The sequence below is a fragment of the Daucus carota genome, chromosome 7 (assembly GCF_001625215.2).
Source record: "Daucus carota subsp. sativus chromosome 7, DH1 v3.0, whole genome shotgun sequence".
NCBI lineage: Eukaryota > Viridiplantae > Streptophyta > Magnoliopsida > Apiales > Apiaceae > Daucus > Daucus carota.
The window spans coordinates 22,967,696-22,981,103 of NC_030387.2; the positions used below are offsets into that span (position 1 = coordinate 22,967,696).

At 34.6% G+C, this 13,408-nt stretch overlaps 2 protein-coding genes and 1 long non-coding RNA gene across 7 annotated transcripts; 2 read left to right on the top strand and 1 right to left on the bottom strand.

Moving 5' to 3' along the window:
• Positions 1-98: 98 nt before the first annotated feature.
• On the bottom strand, positions 99-2,935 carry LOC108194243 (rac-like GTP-binding protein ARAC7). 2 transcript variants are annotated; one of them, XM_017361178.2, is made up of 9 exons: positions 2,786-2,935; positions 2,519-2,679; positions 2,239-2,326; positions 2,049-2,158; positions 1,880-1,943; positions 1,516-1,577; positions 1,362-1,427; positions 1,115-1,221; positions 99-556 (listed from the first exon to the last, which is right to left on the bottom strand). In XM_017361178.2, exons 2-9 carry the CDS (start codon positions 2,618-2,620, stop codon positions 523-525), a joined length of 633 nt encoding a protein of 210 aa, XP_017216667.1. In that variant the 5' UTR covers positions 2,621-2,679; positions 2,786-2,935; the 3' UTR covers positions 99-522. The 2 variants fall into 2 exon arrangements, with proteins under 2 accessions (XP_017216667.1, XP_017216665.1); XM_017361176.2 differs by lacking the exon at positions 2,786-2,935 and having other exon boundaries at positions 2,519-2,779.
• Positions 2,936-3,094: 159 nt separating this feature from the next.
• On the top strand, positions 3,095-7,465 carry LOC108195273 (uncharacterized). 4 transcript variants are annotated; one of them, XR_010285627.1, is made up of 9 exons: positions 3,095-3,445; positions 3,589-3,684; positions 4,072-4,209; positions 4,684-4,795; positions 4,929-5,061; positions 5,317-6,463; positions 6,709-6,786; positions 6,856-6,963; positions 7,120-7,465. It is a non-coding gene; the product is annotated as an uncharacterized LOC108195273 (long non-coding RNA). The 4 variants fall into 4 exon arrangements; XR_010285626.1 differs by lacking the exon at positions 4,684-4,795 and having other exon boundaries at positions 3,104-3,445; positions 5,317-5,391; positions 6,372-6,463; XR_010285628.1 differs by lacking the exon at positions 4,684-4,795 and having other exon boundaries at positions 3,096-3,445; positions 4,929-5,013.
• Positions 7,466-9,442: 1,977 nt separating this feature from the next.
• On the top strand, positions 9,443-11,960 carry LOC108194746 (putative aldehyde oxidase Art an 7). Its single transcript, XM_017361685.2, has 3 exons — positions 9,443-10,311; positions 10,411-10,571; positions 10,650-11,960. Exons 1-3 carry the CDS (start codon positions 9,574-9,576, stop codon positions 11,839-11,841), a joined length of 2,091 nt encoding a protein of 696 aa, XP_017217174.2. The 5' UTR covers positions 9,443-9,573; the 3' UTR covers positions 11,842-11,960.
• The last annotated feature ends 1,448 nt before the right edge of the window (positions 11,961-13,408 follow it).

Genomic DNA, 13,408 nt, shown 5'->3' on the forward strand with positions numbered 1-13,408 from the left:
AATTTTTACTAGCTGGTCAATGCACCTAAAGGTCCATGCTCAAGTCAAAAGTGACATAAAAAAAACAGTCAAAAGTGACATAAAAAAAACAGACGGAGTAATTAACTTTTAGCTACTTCAACTGAAACTTCTGTTTTTTCTTGGTAACATCCATGACTGAAATATTAGATTTCTACAAATTAAACAGTAGTCGCAAAATATGAATCTTACTACGAAGACAGTGCCTAGAGCCCTAGACATTGAATAGCCAAAGACATCACATATCGACATCCACATATTACCATCATATTCATAGCCTAGAGAATGAAGAAGTTCCTATGGCTATCTTTTCCATTTGCTAACAGAATAAGATAGACTTCCACAAAATCGACAAATTCCCTCCAGCTACAATATATGCATACCAGCATTCACTGATGTACATGTAGCAAGAGAAGAGTTTGATCTGTTGAACTACTAAAGCAATTGCAGGAGCTCGATCATGCCAAAAGTCTGTTGTTTTTGTCCATTTGGAAACAGCATTTGTTAAGCACCACAACCTCCGCATACCATACTCTGGCTGATATGAAACATAGAACATGCAAGACTTAGTGGATAATAACAATAACATCGAAAAACTATAACTTAAAATTAAGGGACTGCATAATATTAGTGTTACTAAACAGGAAAGCAAACTACCTGTATTTGTCTTACCCTTCAGTAATGGTATCATTTAAGGAAATATTAAAATTAAGCTCAAACCTTCCATTAAATTAAAGGGGTACATTACAATAACAGAAAATATTTACATATACAGTGGACTACAAAACTAGACTATGCTTCTTTCGTTACTGCAGTACCCAAAAGTAGACCGGCCATTGAGCAATATTGTTCTATAATACAAATTTTGTAGCCACATTTACTACAGAGGAGATACTGTATATCCATGTATAAAAGTTTATGTATGCTGGAATTAAGTGCAGAACATTACTGAAACAAAAAATTCTTTCAAGATATTAAACTTTTCTTTAAAAGGACACAATAACAAGTTTTAGGCCCAGACCCTGCAAAAATACTTGTCTAAATGCATTCAAAGTGCTAAATCATAAATGTGTGTGAGCAAATCTGAGACACTTACACAATTGAGCAACCAGAGCTTCTACGTCTAGTCTTCCTTGCAATTTCCTTCCTCCTTGGAGGTTGAAGTACAGCCTTGATAGCAGTATCAAAAACAGCTTTGACATTCTGGCATTGAGTAAAAACATCAAATATACTGTGAATTGGTTTTAAATGAACTGTAGTAACTTAATTATTTTGCAACACCTAAAATTAAGCAAAAACATATATAATTATCAAGCAGTTAGTAAATAAGATTCTCTTATCACCTGCTGCGTTCTAGAGCTGCACTCTATATAAGCTGCTGCACCAATTTGTTTCCTAAGCTCTTCGCCCTGTAATTGCGATTCAGTTAAAAACATGTTCTGCAATATGAAGCATAAAGTTTGGGAGGTAAATAATGCACAAAAATATTGAACAAACTTGAGAAGTTGTAATGAGATCATATCCCATGTGATGAGCTAGATATCCATCTTCACGAAGATCTGTGAAAAAACACAAGTCCGAATGACATGTAGAAATATATTGAACCACAAAGGGGGTGGCTGATGTTAGAAAATCTAGTTAAAAATAATAGGGTTTTTTTCAAAAATACCCAAGTTTGAATTATTTTTTCCAAAAATACGGTGCGAAACCATATATGCAACCTTGTTTGCAACTTGAGTAACATGATAATCAACTGTTTTCAACCAGCACTGCAACCTCATTTGCAACTTCGACCGTACTTTTGAAAATAAATTTAAAATCATGGGTACTTTTGCAAATTTCCAATATAAAATTAGAATACCTAGCTTTGTTCCCACAAGAACAATAGGTACATTGGGTGCAAATCGACGGAGCTCTGGCATCCACTGCACAGAGAGATAGGTATAAAAACACAGCAAACAAGATGATACTTATATAAATAATCCTGGCCTAAAAACACAAAAAAATAAAAATAATTTAGTGTAATCAACCTTTTTGAGCACATTTTCGTAGCTTGCCCTGCTGATTAATGAGAAAGCTAAGACAAAAATATCAGCACCTCTATAACTCAAAGGCCTCAGCCTGCTATAATCTTCCTGGCCTAAATACACAAGCAAATAATTAATAAATAATATTAAAAAGCAAATAATTTTACAAGAAAAAATTTAATTTGAAAGGCACCTGCAGTATCCCATAGGCCCAAGTTGACAATGCTTCCGTCCACAGCCACATTAGCACTAAAATTATCAAACACCGTTGGAATATAATCCTGCAACACAGCAGCAAGACTTTAATTGTGATCCCAAGCAGCAGTAATGTTGTATTAGAAGTAAGTGGGCTACCATGCTCGGGGATACGAGTGTGACAGTATGCCTAATCGGATTAGTCGAGGTGGACGCAGGCTAGCCCGGACACCGGACTAAAAAAAAAATGTTGTTTTAGAAGAAGCAACTGAACTTACGGTGGGGAACTTATTGCTGGTGTAGCAGATGAGCATGCAAGTCTTGCCAACAGCTCCATCTCCCACAGTGACACATTTTATGAACTTTGAAGCACTCATCATCTTTAACCTTCACCTCTTCTTTCTTTTCTTCTCTACAAAGTTGCAGCTGTCTAGAATCACTGGTCAAAAGTCAAAATACAAAGAAACAGAGGAATGAATTTAAGTGAATAAGAAATGAAGTGTTGGGCTTGGAGTCTTGAGACACTGGTTAAGAGAGAGAGAGACCTGAATATATTAATGGGCGCAGGAGTGATTCAAACAATTTTTATAACATTTCCGATTCATAGAGGATAAAATAATATTTTTCGTTACGAAGGTTTAATTTAAAACAAAGTTTTTATAAAAAAATAAGAGAAGTGAGTTGGTCAAAGAAAGATGACAGGAGCTTTTAAGATCTCCCTCTCGAAAACAAGAGAACAGAAACAAATTTTGAAATGCAAATTTGCAGAATGGACAAACAGATGATGGGGCCCAATGTCTCAAACGGCACCAAAGAATACACCTTTTATAGCTGGGTTCCATTATTTGCTTCCGGAAGGTAGAGTTAATTACAGTAATTTACTCCTTAAAACTGTCTTAGTTTCGCTTCTTCCAAGATCATTTATTGTTACTTGCTTCTTTGGTCCCGGTGAGTAGCATCTATCTATCTATCTATATTATAAAGCCTGTTGCCAAAATACCATTGAAATGACCATTTGACCCATGCTTATACACTTCTATTACAAAAACATCACAACATACATACGGCATACATACGATCCTCGCCATCCAAACCGTTCTTTCCTTCCCGTATTCCACGTGCTGCTCATCCCTCCCTCTGTCATTCTCTCGCCCTAATTCATGTTATACATTTCAAACTTTCAAATTTAATTGAAACTGCAACAGGTAAAGCTTCTTCCCCGTACAGTTCTTTGCTGTGTTTTAGTGTAATCAAAATGACTCCATTCATTGTATCAATTATTCGTTTTATAGTATTTGATTTGTAATTTTTGCACAAAAATCTTATCTTCTTTTGATGGTCTTCTTAGATTCGTAATTGATGGATTCTTTGAAAAGGGGTAATCTTAAGTCGCCGGCTCCAGAATTGGAACGGAGTACTCTCAAATCGACGCCTCCACAATTGGGTAATTTTATGTGACCCATCTCTGTTTCTGATACCTCTACCTATTATAATTTTGTATGAGATTTTGTTCTCTATTTGTTGTTTGCTCCTGTAATTAGTTTTCTTTTCCTGTATTTTTTATTAGGTAAAGATGAGTTTCATTTTGGCCATGTTAATTCTGATCACATAACAATCCATGAGTTTGTTCCAGATTATTTCATCTATTAATTTTATTCACTTTACAACTTGAAAATATGGTGATGTGTTTAACAAAAAAAAGAATTGGAACTGTTAAGTAGTGGGCTACCATATATTGATTGTGAGTTCTCTGATGATGTACTTTATAACTCAGATATGTTAAGAGTACTATGTTGTGTTATACTAATTTTTTTTATATTATCCTCTACAGTGGATGACATGAGTGAATACCGAGTATTTAGGGTATAGTGCTGGATTTCCTGTTATACAGTGGTTTTGGGAGGTTGTACAGAGTTTTATCAAGGAGGATAACGGACGACTCTTACAGTTTGTTACTGGCACCTCAAAGGTACATACTTAGATTCTGTCATCTATATGTGTATGCCTGCATAGAGGAATCTACTTAGATTCTGTCATCTATATGTGCCTCAGGAGGAAGTAGAGAAGAATGTTAGTTCCTGTCATTGAGTCTAAGACATCACATATGCTAATGCTACTATGTTTATATGGTTTATTATAGGTGTAATTAGTGTGAGATTTGGACAAAGCAATGGTTTCAAGTTTGCTTTGTTTAGTTGATAATTATAAATTAAAGGTTTGCTTAAGTAATAAGAACTTTAAGTTTATACTATTTGTTTGTATTATTTAAACTTTGTTGGAAATTTGTATAAATCTCACTGTATATATTTTAATAAAATTACGAGAACAAAAATAACCACCAAAATAAACACTAAATACACTTAAAATGAAGTCCTTTGATTTTAAGAATTTGTAATTATTTGTTATGTGTCTTAGTTTATATGTTATGCGCCTTCTATCACAGTCTCGCATCCAGGAACGGTATGCGGTCAGTTCCTATTCTGGATTTTTGAGTTTGGATATGCTTTATTATTCAAAGAACTTTGCCGAAAAAAAAAGAAGAAAAAACATTGGCAGTAAGTAAACTGTGACTTAACAAGTAGTTTATAATCGTTCACATCAAGTTGTATATACATATTTCTCTCTTTTTAAACTTGAGATATGTTTCACTTTGCATTTCGATAAGAATAATGTTTTATGTCCCTACAGGTTGGAAAAAACTACTTAAGCACAGAATGGAAGCAAGAATTAATCACATTTTTTGAGTTTTTCAAGAGGATTCAGACCAATGACGGTACTACTGTGTCTATTGACATCCAAAAATTGCCTAAATTGTGTAATTGTAAGTTCTTATATATTATATTGAAAAGAACATTGTATCATAAATATAAAATACTTATGCAGATGATGCTTGCCAATTAGGTAGAAATATTAAGGGTTAAGATTAAATTGAGTTATTATCTCATCCTCAATCCAACTGAATGAGATGTAACCGGTCAGTAAAAATGACTGCACTCTCTATTTTCAATTGTTGTTTGTTAACTTAACCAACTAATACTCCGGGAGCTGAAGGTTTAATCTTTCACATATATTGCAGGGGTGACATTGTTCAAGTGGCCTACTGGGAAAAATATATTGCGTCGTGATTGGCTTCTTCGTGACTACAATGCAGGTGAAACATTAACTAGAGCTTCGAAGTAAAAACATATGCTGTTAAAAATATATGCCTATTTATTACCTAATTTATAAACATAATATTTGGTAGATGCGACCCTTGAGAAGAAATTATTGATTCACTGAATTATTTTATGACAAGCTATCGAGTTATTTATACACCAGTGTACATCTCTTCCCCTAGCACGCACAAATTTTCCACCAGTATAGTGGTATCAGCAACTAGCTTCGAATAAAACATAACTCCTCAACTCTTATTTCATTTGGATTCCAATGGCCTGCTTTAGATTGTGTGTATTTCATTGGAAGATGGAAATGGTCCAGGTTCTCACTAGCAGATTGTAGAGACAGTGAGGAGATATGGAGGTCCTGAAATATGCACACAAAAGAGTATTAATTGTAACCAATTAAGGCTTCTGAATTTACATCATTAATTCTATTACAAAAACTGATCTAGCATTTTCATTATTTTCACTGGTTTAGTAATGATATGGAGACTGATAATTCTTTGAATTAAAATGGCTACATCATCCTGGCCAAGTTTCTAATATCTGTTATTTGCTGCATTAGTTTATAATATTACATCAGTAAGTTTTAGGATTGATTGTCAAAACTAAGTAGTATATATAGATTCTGCTTTCGAGAGTATAGATTTATGTTCTGGTACAGGTACAGTCAACACACAAATACCTATGGTATTGATGTTGCTGTGGAATGTAGATCTTCCGTGACAATAATATAATTTGAGGTTTAAATCTCTCTTCTTCTCTGTTTGACTATACTTGACCAGACATGCACACACATATATACCAGAAATCTAGGACTCCATCTGATATACAGGATATGCACATGAATTTCAATATGAAATTTATGTTGTGTCCTGTTTGGTTGGTTTTATGTGTGAGTGCTTGATGAGGTGTTTCGGATATAGATTGACAGTAGAGTACTGGTTTATATTGTATATGTACACTATTATAGGATTTTATTGCTTCACTTCACAAGCGAAAGACAGAGCTGTTTATGGTCCTCATTGAGAAGAAGTTGCTGCCTCTACGGCCTGGTGTTACAAAGTAAGCTACTGGATTATCTAATATCTGAGTGTCAAATTAGATGCAATTGAACATAATAATGGATGCACTCAAGCATCAGGTGAAATTAATATTAATGTTTTCCGAAGATGATATTTACTTATACTGTTATTATTTTGTATATTCAAAATAATGCTCACGATTCCAATTCTTATTTATACTTTTAAGCATTTTAATTTGATATCTACAATCAATGTAAATTATTGACTTTGAATCTTACAATGTAGCTTCCAAAATAATATTTGGTGCTCGGACTCCACCCAGACATCCAAGCCATGGAGTAAAGAATTCAATTCAAGCACCAGGTATTTAGCTTCTCAGATGCTGAAGCTATCAAAATGTCTGTTTTCTATGTGTTTGAGTTGTCATTGCAGAAAATGGAGTGTCAACATTTCTTTCTTTTGAATAATAATCTCTTGCAATAGAGGTATGTTAATCCACGTGCTGAAGCTGCAACTAAGGCACACAAGTTTACTGCCCAGGTAAGAAATCATCATCCATCACATAATTGTTATAGCTTAGTAATTGATGTCACTCAGTCACCCATGCCGTCACATAAATTATTCTCACATTTGATCGAGATTAGACTATAGAGATTTCTGTGTGGGCCTGATGTTTTTATTTATATGATGTAACAGAAAAAGTTTTACAATGTATCTGTACAAATCCATCCGCATCAAGTAACTTTACAAACTTGGGGATACAAGGAAAACACGCCATCATGCTACAAAAATTGAAAGAACGATTCAGCCTTCTAAAAAATGAAAGTGTAATGTGCAAGAAGAGGGTGAAGAGATTACCTCAGTTAAAGGAATGAAAATGAACAAAGCGGTGATTTGAAAAGAGGTAGACTTCAAAGTGGCATATGGTTTCCCCAGAATGCTTTTACTGAATATCAAAGACTTTGTCTAATTTCGTTAATGTCTTTGTCTAACTTTGACTAATTTTGTCTAATTTTGTAAAATAAAATTGTTGATTAAATTTTATTATGTCTTTCAAATACATAATTTTGTACCAATCCTATAATAAAAATTATATTCATTATTGGTTAACACTAAAAAAATATAAATGTGCATAGAATGTATATTAAATTCTTTATAGTGCAAAACCAAAAACGGAAATTCTAATTGTAAACAAAAACCTATCTGGCAAAATACAAAAAAGAAAAAAGAAAAAGTTAATAGCAAAATATAAAGAAACAATTTATTAACATAGAATTTACTTATCAATTTATTAATTAATTAGATACAATTATAGATTTATTGTAAAAACATTATTTTATAAATAATTTTTTTATCGTATTGGAAAAAGAATTTAATTATTCCACCCACAACGCGGCCAAACAACTAAATAAAATTTTCATCTTATAGAAATAAATAAAAATTTCTATAAAAACATACTTTTCTAGCAATCCTATAATAAAAATTATATTCATTATTGGTTAACACTAAAAAAGGTATAAATATTAAATTGTTTACATTTCAAAACCGAAAAACAGGAATTTTATTCACAAATAAGAACTTATCTGCACAAATACAAAGAAAAAAAGAAAAGATACAAAAATAATAGCAAAAAAAAAATCTTTATTAACATAAAAATTATTCATCAATTTATTAATTAATTAAATATAATTATAAATTTATTGTAAAAACTTAATTTTATAGATATAAAATTCTTTTGTCGTGTTGGAAAAAGAATTTAATTGATCCACCCGCAACGCGGGCAAACATACTAGTACACATATAGGCTGAGTATCATGTCCGAGAAGAAAATTGTATAAAAATGAATGGGACCGAAAAAATAATAAATCATCAGCCCCAATTTCGCGTTATGTTAAAATCCATCTCTGAAAATCTGAATTCATATCCGAATCTGCACTAAAATCTTATGATAGTTTGAACATAATATCTGAATTTAAACATGATAAATAATATCCGAATAATTTAAGATAATCATATCTTTAAATTTAATAATAATAATTGAATAATTTAGTTATTATAAAAATAAGAGTTAAAAGTGAAAATATTATTATATAATATGTTAACATATAATATATATGTCATATTATTAAAGAAAATCCACGCTTATATTTCTACAAAAATATCAAAAAATAAATAAAATATATGATATTAATTATAATTAATTAAAGAATATATTTTTTTATTTATTTTTCGAATGGGATACACTATATCCATACATATCCGAGATAGGTCCTGCGTTTTTCTTTTTGATAATTTGTTATGGAAACTATCTTTGCTCCCCCAAATACTGTAAAAACAAGAACACTATTGACACCCACAAGGCCATTACCGATCCTTATACCATGGAACAAATATAAGACTTATTATCCTGCGCTAAGGGTTGTTGTTTTGAGGTCATGAGTTTGATTTCGTGGGCGCTCGGGGATAAGTGGACTCTTATGTTCGGGATATGAGTGTGCACCCAACCAATTTAACAAAAAAATAATAAAAATAAGGCTTTTTTTTTTTGAAGAAAAAACTAAGACTTATTGAAATGATTTTTAATCAATTCTTCGTCAAAAGGTTAGAATACTATCTTGGTTAGATTGAAGAAACATGGGTGTTGATGCTGCAAGCGACGATGAAGCCTGAGAATGACTTAACATCTCGGCCATTGACTGGGTTTGACATGTATGAACAAGACTTGAACTCTCTGTAGAATCGCCACCTGCAGTTGCTCTCTGCTAAGAGTGTGAGCTGAGTTTCATGATTCTTTAAAGATCAGTTCAACAGTCATCTATCTCACCTTTGGATAGTCATACATAGTCTATATATAGAGCCACAATAATATTGTGATTCTACAAACACCGCAGAGAATTTTAAGCTGTGGTTAACAAATTTCAGCACACATCCTATTGTAAATATTACAAAATTTACTACAAAACTGTACAGCCACAATAAATTTTCTTGGTCAAGTTTCCCCCCATAAATATCACTCAGTTAGTTTTAGATACAAAAGATCCAACTTCGTGTGTGTATTTGCATTACTTTCTAATTATAGGATGTTGATAGCTATATATGATCGGAGACATGCAAATATGTGAAGAACTATAAACAAAAATGATCCAATAAATGATTTTGAAGGTCTCAATTATTAGTAAAATGGCAATGGCGAGAGATATTTTTTGCATAAGGCCAAGATTAACGACAGCCATGATGCCAAGTCTGAGACCTTTTCTTCTCCTCATTCTCTTATCGCTTTGGGTTTGTGTCGAAAGCGCTGATCCTGGTTTTCAAAAGACCATCACTACAGGGTCCAAGTTCGGGTTTCTGGGAAGAGGCCCTTTTGGTGGTATCTTCCAAGGACAAGTTACTGTAGAACATGGATCTGATGATCCTTCATTGCCCGCATCAAATCCTTCATTGCCCGCATCAGATCCTTCATTGTCCGCTAGCAATGATGGTGGCAGCAGCAGTAGCAGCGGCGGTGACCAGGTGGAGAGTGCAAGAAAGATGATGAACAGCAACAAAGGGGACTCATCAGATCATACTTCTCACACGAGTCAAGACGCGACACCTGTTATCGGACCAGATGGTAATCCTATTCTTTCACCTGAAAAACCAAGATTTGAGTCCAACTCCCTTGGCAAATGGAGAATAACCACTCAAAATGCTGGCATTTCCGCCATGCAATTACAAACAATGCCAGAAGATAAGGTAGTGTGGTTTGACACAACATTTCTGGGGCCTTCTGCGCTTGAGCTGAAACCTAAGGGAAATTGTCCTATCAATTTTGAGACCAATGTTCCGGATTGCTATGCTCATGCTCTAGAGTATGATGGGCTACACGATACCACCAGACCGCTAACTGTATGTATATAGCATCATAATATTTCTTCCCTATGTGTAATCAAAAAAATTGAGCATCTAATTTAATTATTGGGTTTTTCATGCTCTGTATGTACGTAGATTAAATCTGATCCGTGGTGCTCAGTTGGAAGTTTATCGGCTACTGGAACCCTAGTAGGCTCAGGAGGGTATTACAAAGGAAGAAGTGCTATTCGTCTTCTCAAGCCATGCCCCAACTGTGATTTCACAGAGAAGTCTTTCGTTTTAGGTTCTGAGAGATGGTAATATAATCATCATATATGCATATTACTTAATGAGCATTTGTGCCTGAGCCTAACCTCTGTACATTCATGTAACAGGTATGCTTCACAACACATCTTGGAAGATGGCAATCTTGTAATAGTTGGCGGTCGAAAATCCTTCAATTACGAAATTATTCCACCAGATACATTCAATATCCCTATAAAAAAATTTGATTTCCCCTTTCTCCAACAAACCACTGACCCTGTTGAAAACAACCTCTACCCTTTCTTGTATCTGGTTCCAGATGGAAATCTTTTCCTCTTTGCCAACAACCGCTCTATAATTTTCGACCCTAAAACCGCAAAAATCATCCGTGAATTGCCACCACTTGCTGGTGGCTCCAGGAACTACCCTGCCTCAGGCATGTCTGCCGTTCTTCCCATCAAAATCGACCCTAAAAACCCCGAAAAAGTATACTTTGACATCATGGTCTGTGGGGGAGCTTCACCATTTGCCTTTTTTCCAGTGGACAGTGTCCAAGCTAGGCCAAAGCCTAAGAATGTATACTGGCCAGCCCTTCAAGATTGTAACAAGATCAAGCTGATGGACCCGAATCCACACTGGGAAAAAGACATGCTCTTGTCTCCTCGTGTCATGGGAGACATGCTAATTCTCCCCACAGGAGACCTTCTGATTCTCAATGGCGCAAAGAAAGGCGCTGCAGGGTGGTGGAATGGCGACGATCCCAACCTCACCCCCGAGCTCTACATGCCCAAACAGAAGCTCGGAAGCAGGTTCAAGCAGCTCCACCCCACCACAATCCCAAGAATGTACCATTCCACCTCAGCAGTCCTATCCAACGGAGAAGTCCTCGTAGCCGGAAGCAATGAAAACGACAGATACGTCTACCAGGGAGTCCCCTTCCCAACCGAGCTCCGCGTGGAGAAGTTCACCCCACCTTATCTCGACAAAAGCCTCGATAAGCACAGACCAAAAATACTAACTAAGCCCAAGAAAGTGAAACATGGAGGCCCATTTTCTTTTAAATATGCGATCACTACTCCACCCCCACAGCCCCTGGAGGCCTCAGACTTGAAGATGCATATGTTATCGCCACCCTTTACGACTCATGGGTATTCACAGCAACAGAGAATGCTTGTGTTGGATGTGAGGATGAGGGGTCCTGACACCGTTCAAGCGGTGGCGCCACCAAACGCGAGAATTGCTCCACCAGGGTATTATATTTTGTTTTTGGTTCACCGGGGAGTACCTAGTGCTGGAATTTGGGTTAGACTTGTCACCAAATAGGTTGTGTGCATTTTTCGTCATGCTGTTTTTATGTAACTTTGATTAAGAGTTGAAATAGGTGAATACGTGTAAACAAAATAGGTAGTATTATATGTAGTGTTGGGTTTCACGGATGAAATTAAACCTGCTCGTTCTATTTTCTTGAATGATTTTTTGTACAGGAATAAAGAATCTTTCTGCAAAGTAAATGTTTCCATTATTTTAGCCATATCCAATTATATATATAGTAACAGTGTATATTCCAAGTCTCTGATTCTATATTCTCAGTTATCGACAAATAATGTTTTGATTATCTAAATCAAGTATTATAACAATGTACTCATATGATAAAGACACAATTTTGTCTAACCTTCCGAATAAGGAGAAAACCCTAATTATCCACATGATTTCTACCGGTGGAAAGCCCCAAAACCTTTTATTTCCTTTCTTTTGTGTTTTCTTCTTTCTTTCAATAAAACCTTTTTGACATTAGCTTGTTTTTTCGGATCTAAGGATTTAAAGCCTTTTCTGATTCGGTCATCTTTTTATTAGATCTCAATTCCACAGAATTATAGATTTCTTGTTCTTCCCAGCGCTTTTATCCTCGAAAGTGGTCCGACTTATTTTGTTTTTGTGGGTTGTTCTCCAGATCTAAGGATTGCCTTGGTTAGCTAATATTTTATTTACGCATTTGGTTGTTGAGTTGGCACGTTTGGTTCTGGTTTTTTGGTTGTCTCACCATTTTGTGGGAGTTTGTTATTTTCTCACCGCCGTTTGTGTGAGTATGGTGCTTGATTTAGTAATAAAAATTGTCAAAAGATTGCATTCTCACTCGATAGCTCAAACTGTTTGTAGCGGAAGCGAAAGTGGTAAAGTATGTGTATATATCATCTTCAACAAATCATGTGATTTTATCTCCAAGAATATTGGATTAATCAGTGATTGTTTCTGTATTTTGTTTGTTCGACGCGACTGTTTATTTAGATGTCGTGTGACTTTTTATTATTGAATTAACTCGTTTATAAAAAAAACAATGTACTTATATAAATTCGATACAGAGTGCTGGTATAAAATATAATTCAATAATTTATTTTAAAATTTTTTGTCTTCGGAATAAAATTTTAAGTTTTACTTTATATCATAAACAACAATTTTTAAAGACTAAGTTACAGAATGATAATTTATAGAAGTTTAAATACGTGTCATGCGATATAAAAATGAGTAGTATGAACGGAGCAATAGCTACAGTAGTATCTAAGTTACTGTACTGTAGAAAGAAAAATTGGGTTTGGACCCCAAATAACCAAATTTGGGGTGGAAATGCCCCAAATATCAAAATACCCGGAAATTGGCCCTCACTGACCAATAAAGACGCGGCTGGTGTAGCGTCTTTATTAAAAAATGTAAGACGCTACATCCTGTAGCGTTTAGGTCATTTGATTTATATAAAATCAGGAAGACGCTACTTGGTATCACGTTCAACCTGAATTCATTTGCTGCTTTATATGTGATGGGCCTTTGTAATGGGCTTCTTTTATCTGCCAAAACGTTATACACAATAGCGTTTAATGCATGTTTTATTGTTTTC

What these genes read in the sequence shown, in the direction of transcription:
- LOC108194243 (XM_017361178.2), bottom strand. Translation starts at nt 2,620, where the DNA reads ATGATGAGTGCTTCAAAGTTCATAAAATGTGTCACTGTGGGAGATGGA. An exon ending in TCTTGTGGGAACAAAGCTAG is followed by an intron (nt 1,578 to 1,879) that starts GTATTCTAATTT and finishes GTTTTTTCACAG; the next exon opens with ATCTTCGTGAAGATGGATAT. An exon ending in GCAGCTCTAGAACGCAGCAG is followed by an intron (nt 1,222 to 1,361) that starts GTGATAAGAGAA and finishes ACTCAATGCCAG; the next exon opens with AATGTCAAAGCTGTTTTTGA.
- LOC108194746 (XM_017361685.2), top strand. Translation starts at nt 9,574, where the DNA reads ATGATTTTGAAGGTCTCAATTATTAGTAAAATGGCAATGGCGAGAGAT. An exon ending in ATACCACCAGACCGCTAACT is followed by an intron (nt 10,312 to 10,410) that starts GTATGTATATAG and finishes GTATGTACGTAG; the next exon opens with ATTAAATCTGATCCGTGGTG. An exon ending in GTTTTAGGTTCTGAGAGATG is followed by an intron (nt 10,572 to 10,649) that starts GTAATATAATCA and finishes TTCATGTAACAG; the next exon opens with GTATGCTTCACAACACATCT.